This window comes from Nipponia nippon, unplaced genomic scaffold (genome assembly GCF_047370975.1).
Source record: "Nipponia nippon isolate SJK-2023a ecotype South Korea unplaced genomic scaffold, ASM4737097v1 scaffold_23, whole genome shotgun sequence".
Lineage (NCBI taxonomy): Eukaryota > Metazoa > Chordata > Aves > Pelecaniformes > Threskiornithidae > Nipponia > Nipponia nippon.
This window is the reverse complement of record NW_028262340.1, coordinates 525,448-535,493: the sequence shown is the minus strand read 5'-3', so window position 1 is coordinate 535,493 and position 10,046 is coordinate 525,448. Positions and strand designations below refer to the sequence as shown.

General features: G+C 58.2%; 2 protein-coding genes across 13 annotated transcripts in view; one reads left to right on the top strand and one right to left on the bottom strand.

Moving 5' to 3' along the window:
- The first annotated feature begins 19 nt into the window (after positions 1 to 19).
- On the top strand, positions 20 to 2,842 carry XKR8 (XK related 8). The gene is made up of 3 exons (XM_087760903.1): positions 20 to 341; positions 930 to 1,126; positions 1,849 to 2,842. Exons 1-3 carry the CDS (start codon positions 46 to 48, stop codon positions 2,586 to 2,588), a joined length of 1,233 nt encoding a protein of 410 aa, XP_087617029.1. The 5' UTR covers positions 20 to 45; the 3' UTR covers positions 2,589 to 2,842.
- Positions 2,843 to 4,735: 1,893 nt separating this feature from the next.
- The window catches only part of EYA3 (EYA transcriptional coactivator and phosphatase 3), a 65,320-nt gene continuing 60,009 nt past the window's right edge, over positions 4,736 to 10,046 (bottom strand). For 11 of the 12 annotated variants that reach the window (XM_087761039.1, XM_087761045.1, XM_087761049.1 and 8 more), the window contains 4 exons: positions 9,291 to 9,405; positions 8,742 to 8,863; positions 8,359 to 8,459; positions 4,736 to 7,808 (listed from right to left, as the gene is read on the bottom strand). In XM_087761039.1, the coding sequence (XP_087617165.1) occupies positions 7,728 to 7,808; positions 8,359 to 8,459; positions 8,742 to 8,863; positions 9,291 to 9,405 (419 nt within the window). In that variant the 3' untranslated portion in view covers positions 4,736 to 7,727. The remainder of the gene's footprint in view (positions 7,809 to 8,358; positions 8,460 to 8,741; positions 8,864 to 9,290; positions 9,406 to 10,046) is intronic. The other variant, XR_015705504.1, reaches the window with a different exon arrangement.

Genomic DNA, 10,046 nt, shown 5'->3' with positions numbered 1-10,046 from the left:
AGTGGGCGTGACCCGGGCAGTGGGCGTGGCCCCGCCGTCCGGCCGATGGCGCCCCGGGCCGCCCCGCCGCGCTTCGGGCCGCTGCAGCTGGCGCTGGCGGCGGCGGGGGCGGCGGCGGCGGCGCTGGACGTGTGCGCCGACGGGTGGGTGGCGGCCGAGTACGCGAGGAACGGGCGGCCCGGCCGGGCCGCGCTGACCCTGGGGCTACTGGTCGCCGCCTCGGTCGCCACCCAGGCCTGTAGCTGGTTCTGGATCCGCTCCGACCCCCCCGCCCTGCGCCCCGACCTGCACCCGTGGCTGCTCGCCGCCCTCCACCTCCTCCAGCTCGGCTTCCTCTTCAGGTACGGTATCGCCCCAGCCCCTCCGCTCAGGGAGCCCCTCGGACGCCCCGACGCCCCGGGGACGGGCGGGACGCCCGTCCCCGGGGCGTCGGGGCGTCCGAGGGGCTCCCCCGGGCAGGGCAATTTGGCCCAGCTCCGGGTTGGAGCCACCGGCCTCCCTCCGGCTGAAGTTTCCCACCCGCCTCCCACTTTGCTCCGTCTCCCGGTGCTGTCGTCGCTGTCGTCGGCTTCCTGCCAAAACCGCGCAGGGCTGGGTGTCGGAGCCCGCGGGAGCGGTGAACGCCCCGAACCCCGCGTGGCTCTCCCAGCTGTTTGGGGAAGCGGCGTGGCTGCGCAATGCCTCCCCTCCCGGGGGAAGGAAAGAATCCGGCTGCTTCTGCCGAGGGCGATGCTCCGTTTTATGCTTGAACTTCGCGCAGCGGCTGGGCGTCGTGCAGGCGCTGCGGGGCTTGGCCTGGGAAGGGGGAGGGAATGGTTTGAGCATAAATCGGAGCGGTTCGAGCTGCCCTGCCAGGGCAGCGTGAGGACCAAGGGGCACGCTGCGTTGCCACCCAGCAGCCCCTCACCGCTGGCCGGGTCCCCACACAGGTGCCTCCACGCTCTGAAGGTGGGCTGGAAGGTGTGCTGGGCGAAGGCAGAGGAGGAGGAGGAGCAGAGCCGCATGGCCTTCCTCTCCCACGACATCAGCATGCTGCGCCTCTTCGAGACCTTCCTGGAGAACACCCCGCAGCTCACCCTGCTCCTCTACGTTATCCTGCAGACAAACAAGGCGGAGCCCTCCCAGGGTGAGGGGTCTGGGGCCGGGGAGGGGGCTGCGGGGGTGCAGGCTTGCGGTCAGAATGGGCTTGGACGGGAGGACCCGGCAGGACACGCTTCGTCTGTCCTTGCTTGAGGTGTTCTTCTCCCCCGTCGCTCCGTCCTCTGACGTGACACGCAGGAGGGTGGGGACCCCTGTCCTGCGCTCGCATGCCCCAGTGGGCTATGCTGGTCTTGGGGTGGGAGGGTTGAAGCTGGGGGACCTCTGTGGTCATTCCCCCGCGTGCCCCAGGAGAGAGGGTCAGGAGAGAAATCGGGAGCCCGCTGGGCAGCGGGGCGATGCTGCTGTGGGTGTGGACAGAGGGTGGAGCGCAGGCCACCGAGGAGGTGCTTTGGTGCCCGACCCGGAGCAAGCGTCACCGCCATGAAGCAGGTTGCCCAGTCAGGCGCTGGCTGGGTGGAGCCAGGACTCGTCTCCTGCCCGCATGGGCTGGGGGCTTCCCTGGCTGGGACACGGCCCCTGCGGAGCTGCTTGGCCCCGTCGCCTCTTCCCCATCTCCCGGGCGAGGCCGGGCACCAGCCCCTCCTTGGGGAGGGCAGAAGGCCAGGGGAGAGACGCAGGTGCGGAGGCGCTGACCCTCCGCAGCAGCCGCTTTGCGAGTTGGTGTGAAGCTCATTTTAGCAATGCTGGGCAGGGGGAGGTTTGAGCCCCCTCAATCTGCCCTCAGCGTCTCCACCACTGTGTTTGCAGGACTGGGGATCTGCACCGCGTTCCTGTGTGTGGCCTGGTCTCTACTGGACTACCACCAGTCCCTGCGCTCCTTCTTGCAGGACAAGTACGAGCTGAGCCTGGGCTCCTCCGTCATCTACTTCCTGTGGAACTTCTTCCTCATCTGCCCCCGCATCCTGGCGGTCGCCCTCTTTGCCCTGCTCTGGCCCTACGGCGTGGCTGTCCACTTCCCGCTCGTGTGGCTGGCCATGTTCCTCTGGGTCAGCCTGCAGGGCACGGACTTCATGGAGTCGCCGGGCCCTGAGCAGCTCTACCGGGCCATGGTGGCCGTGATCCTCTACTTCAGCTGGTTCAACGTGGCGCCGGGGAGGACGCTGTACCGCAGCATCATCTATCACGGCTTCATCCTGGTGGACAGCGCGCTGCTGGCCCTGTCCTGGCTCTGGTGCCGGTCCCCCTCTGACGAGCACGCGTACCTCGTCCCGGTGGTCGCTGCCGCCCTGCCCTGCTACCTGCTGGGGCTGGCGCTCAGAGTCACCTACTACAAGTGGCTGCACCCCAACGTGCAGGCGCAGCAAGAAGGCGGCTACGACGAGGTGGATGCCAACGGGAGAAGCAACGGGCTGGCGTTTCGCTCGCTGTCGGTGCCAGACCTCGTGAACAGGCGGATGCAGTGGCTGGCCCAGACCCAGTTCCCCATCTCCCGGCTGGCGGGGCAGCGCTTTCTGAATGGGGCCACTGCTGCTGAGTCTGCTGTCTGAGGCCGCTCCTCCAAAGTGACTTGCCGGGGACATAGATTTGTTAGTTCTGCCCCCCAGGCTGTCGGTTTGGGCAGCTGGAGGGACCTGGCAGAAAGCAGGTGTGATGTGCAAGCGCCCGGCGAGCCCCACGGCACGCAGCACGGCTCCCAAGGCTGCGCCCTCGGGGAGAGCTACAGTGTTCATGGAGGGGTCCAGCACGTTGCGGCTGCACTGTGCTGTCAGCTTCTCTCGTTATTTATTGTTAGCTTTCTCAAAAAAAAAAAAAAAAAAAAAAAAAAGAAGGGTTTGTTCTCTCTGTGCCTCTCCTGTGCCTGCTGCCGCCGCTGCTGCTCGGGGAGGTGGGTGAGCTTGTCCCTTCTTGGCAGCAGCTCTCTGATCTGATCTTTCTCTTTCCAGCCAGGAGTTTCCTTCTCCTGTTTTGCTAGGAAGATCAAAGATCGGCTGCTATCACCGTGTTCAGGGCGGGACGGAAGGGAGGCAGGGACTCCCTGAGGCTGGCGAGCGGCGGGAGGGTGTTGTGGGACGGCGCAGGGTCAGGGCAGGCGGGGGCTGTGCCCCGGCCTTGGGGCAGTGCTTTGCTTCTTCAGAAACAGGGAAGCGTCTTCAGCGTGGCTCCTCCGTGGACAGAGGCTTCGGTTCTGCCCTTTGCCGGGTCCCTTCCTGCCTCTCCCTTGCCGCTGCGGGCCGAGGGGCAGAGCTGAAGCGCCGTGCTTGAGGCTGAGCTGGGCTGGGCAGGTCACCCCTTTCCCGCTGCCCCGCTGCCGCTTTTCCCCTTTGAGCAGCAGATGCTGTTTGTGGGGTGGGGGCTGGCAGGGTGCACCCCCTTCCTGCAGGGGTGTCCCAGTGTACAGCCGCAGTGTGGCTCAGCGCTTCTGGCCTATTGTGGCCACCTCACGGTCCCCTTGCTGGCATTCCCACCACCCTCGGGCCGTGTCCAGGCTGGAGTCGGCCATGACCAGTTTCTCAGCTGTAGGTGGCCGCTGGTGCGGTCAGGGTGGGGCTGCGCCGGCTCCTGGGTGCGGACACCCGCTGCTTCCCAGGCGCGGCTGCCCCCGGCTCGGTGCCAAAACCCGAGCAGGCCCCAAAACGGCCCCGGCTCTTTTTGCTGCTGCCCAGCCAGCAGCCGTGGCGCATCCTGGCTGCCCACAGCCCCTTACCTCTGTCGCCCACGCTCCCGGCAGGGCCCTGTCCCCAGAGGGGACCCCCTGTGCTGGGAAGGCAGAGGCAGGGCAGGGGGAGGCAGCAGGATGCAGCTGGAGGAGCCGCTGGAACGCTCCTTTCCCAGCTGCTCCCCTAACAGGACAAGCCTGTGGCCGAGGACAGTGGGAGCACAGCAGCAGGCGGGAGGAGGGTTGGTTGTTGGCCTTGTGCAAGACAAAACGGGAAGGGAAGGTTTGTGCAGCGCTATCCAAGCGCCGTCTGCCTCCCCGGGCACCGCGCAGAACCAAGGAGCCGGTCCCCCCACCGCTGGCTGCCGCAGGGCACCCAGGGCAGCGGGGTCTCCGGTGGCTGCTTGTGCCAGCGGCCGTGCTGCGGCCTGTGGCACCGTCACCCTGAATGGCACCCAGTGCCACCAAGCCCAGCCCCGGCTGCTGCAGGGGACAGGGGCTGACTGCAGGGGCGTCAGAGAACAGGCTGAAGCAGTGACTATAGAAAATAAAGACTTTATTTTTTTTTTCCAGTTCATAGGACAGTTCCCATTACACAGACCACGACCGGGCAAAGGCTCCACAGCCAGCAGCGCCCGGGGCTCGCCCCTCTCCCTCTGCCGCGGGTCGGTAGCGCAGCGAGGGCTGCTGCGGGCGCCGGGGGTCCTGCTGCTTTCCGTGAGCGCCAGCACGGACATCTCCCCCCCAGGGCTCTTGGAGGCAGCAAATATTAGTGGATAAGGTGGTTTTTTTAAAGCCTCCCTGGCTGAGGTGAAGCCGGAGGGGAGGCCGGCAGCACCCAGCGGGCTCAGCGGCAGCGCCCGGGCCAGCAGGCCGGCCGTCGCTCAGGCGTGCGGGTTTGTCACCAGTTCAGCTACAGCCAGGTCAGGGGTAACGGGAGAGCGCAGAGACAGAAGAAAATCAATGCTTGGATAGCGATGCTGTTTCTGCCACACGAGAGACAGGAAAAGTCTTAAATTCAGCCAGCAGAGGAAAAAATAAAATAGCCAGGTCAACCTTTATTAAACATAAACACAGAAATGTACCATCAACCTCCTATTATAAAAGTACTTTACATACATTCAAGGAAACATCGTATAAATATCAGTATGAAATGTCACTGGCTGCAAGAGTTCCACACTCAGCTAAAATTTTGCTGACATCTTAAAATTTCCTTAAAACATTTTAAAGTAAACAAACACAAAGCAAAGCCAGCCAGCTGCTGGGCTGCTTGGTACCTTGGGTCCAGCACTCGCTGCGAGCGCCTGGGCAGAGCCCATCCCACCCGCCGGCGCGGGCCAGCACGGCTCTCCTGCAAGCTGCTTCGGGCACTGGTGAAGCGAAGGGGCCGCTCGGCCACGCCGGGTGGTGGGAGGTTAAGGCACAGGTTTTAATCCCGAAGTTCAGCCAGCCGGAGAACAAGAGGTGCTCCGAACAGGCCGTTTCACAGGCTGGGACATCTCCCAAGCCCGTTTACAGGAGACCTTTGGATGGGCTGGGGACCTGCAGAGAGATGCATCAGGATCCAGCACAGACCCTTCTGTGACTGCAACTAAGTCCTGATCTTCTGGTAACGTTTCAGACCCTGGGAGCAACGGGGCTACTTCTCGGCACGGCTCACTTCCTAGCAGATCTGCTCCGGCTGCCGCAGCAACGACACTTCACAGGAGCCCAGATGAACCGGACTCTATGGACCCAGCAGTAATGCAGCCGGAGCCCTGCAGCAACTCCCCCTGCTCTGCACGGGGCCCACGCTGCTGTCAAACACCAGCACACGCCTCCACGGGCTGCCTGGCTGCGTGGGAACAGCCGGTAACACCTGAGCATCGCCCGGTGTACGCGGCAGGCAGGAGAACATCCCCCGTGGGCTCCTGCTTCTCTCCACACCCTGCTGCTGAGCGCTGCGTAGCACATCCCCAGCGTGCTCCCGGGGCTCTGCTGGGCCGGCCGCTGTCAGTGCAGCCAGAGGACACCCTGTTCAGCTGTTCAGGAACACCCACAGCAGAAATCGGCTCCTCAGATTTTTCTAATGGGACAAGAGGTGACGTTGCTCGCAGGCAGCAGCTTCTACGCAGACGGCGTGCTGCCGAAGCAGAGAGTTGCTGGGGAAATAGGCAGACCCAGAGCGGCCGCCTGAGACAGAGCACAACGCCAACACCCAGCAAGGAGCTGGATGGAGAGCAGACCACTACTGACTCCTGTGACCACCTTGGAGAAAGAGAATCTCTTCTGATTTTCTTTTTTTTTTTTTAAAAAGCAAACTGGAGCTAGGAACACGTGAAACAGAGACCTCTGTGTCCAGTCCCTTAGCTCTGGGGATCCAAACCCCTTGCTCTCGGCACCTTCTCCACCGTGGTGACAGGAGCTGGCCCAGGAACGCCGGGGCACAGCAGAGCACGTGCTGAGCTGGCCCAGCAACTCCCCCAGCACCGACAGGAATTATTCCTCAGTAATTAATGCCATGAAAGGAATGCAGCAAACACATCACCTGCTTCTGTGGGCACAGCCTGAGTGGGTCAGCGTCCTCCCTGAAGTGACATGCTTTCCGACCAGTCCCCCACGGGTCCCAGTCGGGTGACGCTGGGCTGGAGACCAGAGATCTGGAGAGGTTTGGGTGCAGCTGCGGTGTCTGGCTCAGCAGGAGCAGCAGAGGCGTGCGGTGGGGCACAGCAGCTATCTGTCCTCTGTGCAGAAACCCCAGGCGCCTGTGGATTTGGTGCCATCGGGGTACAGGGAGCAGGCGGATACCACTGAACACAGCCTGGCCTGGCCCCAAACCAGCGCCTCCTGACAGCCCCCGGTCTCCAGCTGGCTCCCTCTGGCTAGCGGTGCTGCAGGTCACTAACTCCAGACTTTTTTTCTGAGATGGCAGCAGAAAAATCAGCGTAACCATCACCCCCAAGGCCAGTGTGCTCCAGGCTGCCAAGTCACAGTGTCTTAGAAAATTAAGTCCCTCTTAACAAGGGTTTTGTTTCTAACTATGTAGTTAGGCTAATGCAAAGAAGAATACAAGAAAATTGAATCTGATTCTACTAAAAGGAACTTACTCTCACATACGGAGTCAGGAAAGCAGAGGTGAAGGTTAATGACCATACTCTTCTTTGTAACATTCATGAGGATTTAGTTCTCTCAAATTATTCCTTGTCCAGATGAGGACTCTGTTCACATCTGAGCAGTCTGCAATAGTGTTGTGCTGCATCTAATGTTCCTAGGCAGTTCTGTTTTCCTTTACAGGGAAAATCTGTGGGACCTACGGTCTGGGTCATGGATAGCTGGAATCCAATGATCTCCTGCTTGTTAACAGGGCTTGTGCACACGTTGACTAGAGGTCACCGGGATCAACTCAGAACACCAACACTCTCCTCCACAAGGAACCACATATCCCAGAAACATTCCCTTATCTTTCTATTTTCCAGTAATCCCACGTTGAGGAAATAACATAAGGACATTGCAATAAATTAACTGCTTTGAACACCCAGGGAAGGAGAGAGGACACATTTCACAGCAATAGAGGTATTTTTGACATTTTCATTAATATTTCCTATGGAAAAAAAACATAGCTCTTTTCGGCTTTGCGAAACAAGGGAGGTTCAGCTCTGCCATCAGTATTTTTCTATAAAAATAAGGTTTTGTGTTTACTTGGGTTCTACAACTAAGCTGAAGAGAAGGGAGAAGGCTCTCACAAATACTTCTACTGTTGTATCACCTCCTCCCTCTGGAGACTGGAGGAATTCAGCTGGCTTCTGTAAGTCTCTTCTTCAGACAAGCCCTAGCTCTGCTGAGTCTAGCGCTTCTTTATATGACACCTTTCTCGTTGGCAGAGCCTGTACTCCTGAGGAAATAACCTGGTGTCACCTTTTACTGGACAGTTTGCATTAGGTATGTTTTCTTCATCGAGCTGAAAAGTGAGTCCCCAAATATATGAGATTTCTGTCTCCTCCGTGACGGAGAGAGCTTGCAGGAGCTGCAGTCACGCCTTTGCTCCAGCTTCTTACAGGAAGTCTAACTCGAGGGCTTGGTGAAGGGACATGAGATCTGCATGATTTGTGATCCTCCAGAAAGGCATGTTGTGCTGTAACGGAGAGATGACAAAGTCAGGTTTATCGGGGTGATGGTACAGCTAGGTGGAAGCAGTCAAGGTCCCCCTGTAGGGTTATGCAATATGGCATTTGTGACAGCACAGCCTGAGCATACCACGTTCAGGAAGGACCTCAGCCGTATGCACATCGGTATCTGAAGCCTCTCTTAGCGGCACATCTGTTTACGACGGGCACCAGCACTGACTATCAGCTGCTTTGCATGCTCATGATGGAAACCTCAGCGCTTGGCTGTGAGGAAAGCCAGGAAAGGGAAAGGCTTTCCCAGGAAAGCCTTGCTACATCAAGATACTGTTTTACAGGGACAACGTGATAGGCGATCCTAAACACAACAGAAACTTTAAACCCCAAAGAGCCAGAAAGCTCCCCATCTTAATGTAGTGAAAGATCTCTTGCATCAAAGGCAAAGTTTCCTCCTGCCTGCCCCTGGCCTGAAGAGTTCAGCCCTGGAAAAAGAGTCCCTCCAGAAGACGACTGCTGCAGGACCTTCCCTCCGCGTCCCCCCCCGCAGAGTCAGAAACCCACCTGCTTAGCTGCAACCTCTTCGTCGCGCCCATCTCCAATTACCACATAGGTGACTTTCTTTCCAAATCGTGACACGATCCTCTCAAAACAGCTCTCTTTACCTGCCAAAAGACAATCCCACTACAATGAGCCTGAGGCAGCGAGCAACAGAAGCCTGAAGAGGTCCCTTCTTCCCAGTACAGAAACACATTTTTGTCTTACAGGGAAGGAGGGGGTAACACCCAGTTCAGCTTGTGAGGCCAGAAGCCACCACTATTACATGGCCAGCTGGACCACAGCAGCCACGGGGGCTGCTCAGCTGCAGAAACTCTATTTCCTCCATAAAAATCCCAGCTAACCCGCAGCAGACGCCTCAGCGCCAGGCACCCAGCGCAACCCCTTACCTATTTTTGTAGCACTATAAATATTTTCGATGGGAAACACCTCGCCCAATCCATACAGGAGAACTTTGGCAAGAGCTGGCACCAGTTGGGTGGTTGTGATCAGGATGTTCACACAGTTTTTTCTAAAAGAAGAAAGACACTTGTAAAAGCACATCTATGGCCAGTGGCACCAAGGGCGACTCTAGGCAGCTTGCTCGGCTTTCCAAAGGGCCACGTGCTTTGTTGTCCTGCTTTTAAGAGGCTTTTTAGGCCAAGATTTTGGTCTGTGGCTTTTGCTTGTTTGTTTTTTGTTTTAAACAGAAATTCTCTGGCAGGAATGCAATTTTGTGAGCACAGTCCTATTAAGGAGACCTTCTTAACAACAGATGTTGCAGCAGAAAAATCCCAAAGGGTGCTCAGGCGTGGAGTCCCTCACTCACTTTGCTTCCCAGTACCTGTGACAAGCAGCAGCAGTATTGCATATGGACACGGCTGCAACAAAGCACTGCACGCAAATCTAAGTGAGAAAAAGGGCTGAGAAAGCAACATAGACATTTCCAGTTTCCATACCTGGACTGTATGAGTAGCAGGGACTTTAATGCAGTTTCCAGCCAGGAATCTGTCAGCACTTCTATATCGGTCCTTAGCCGCTGCAGAGCTTCCCTCTTCTGTGGGCTAAGAAGGCCTGGAAGGCAAGCAACCCAAGTTTTCCCAGCTGAGCTGGCAAGTCCGAGAGAGCCATCACTCAATTTAACAGCTGCCTGCTCTACAATAAATAACACGGTACTGGAGGCATCCGAAAGCTGAGACTGTCTTGAGGCAATGGGAGAAACCAGCTTCCAGTGACGCGGATGAGCCCAGACACCCATCCGTGACTCTGACTGTGGGGAACTGGGCAGATACCTTTCTCTGGTTATTTCAAGCCATTTCTCAGGATACACGCAACAAAACGCGCTTCTCTTGTACAAAGCACTCAGAGCAACAGGCGGTGTCCGAGGCCACAGGCAGCAGGGGAAGGAACTCCTGCAGTCGCCCTCTCTGACCTCCTACTTCCCAAGGACCCTTTCCACTTCATCTTTTTTAATCCCCTTTTTTTTATCCCCATATTTTTTATCCCTTTTTTTAGCTATCATTTTCTCAAGCATCCAGTTTTGAATTAAAAGCAGCCATACACTCAAACCTGCTCCCATCAGTAAATACAAGAAAGGAGCACCCCGAGTCTGAACCCCTCTCCACCCGATTTCCAGCCACGACGTACGAACCCCCCACTTCACTCCAGCCCTGAAGTACACCAGTCCTCTGCCAGCGAGGCCACGGAGGGACCCA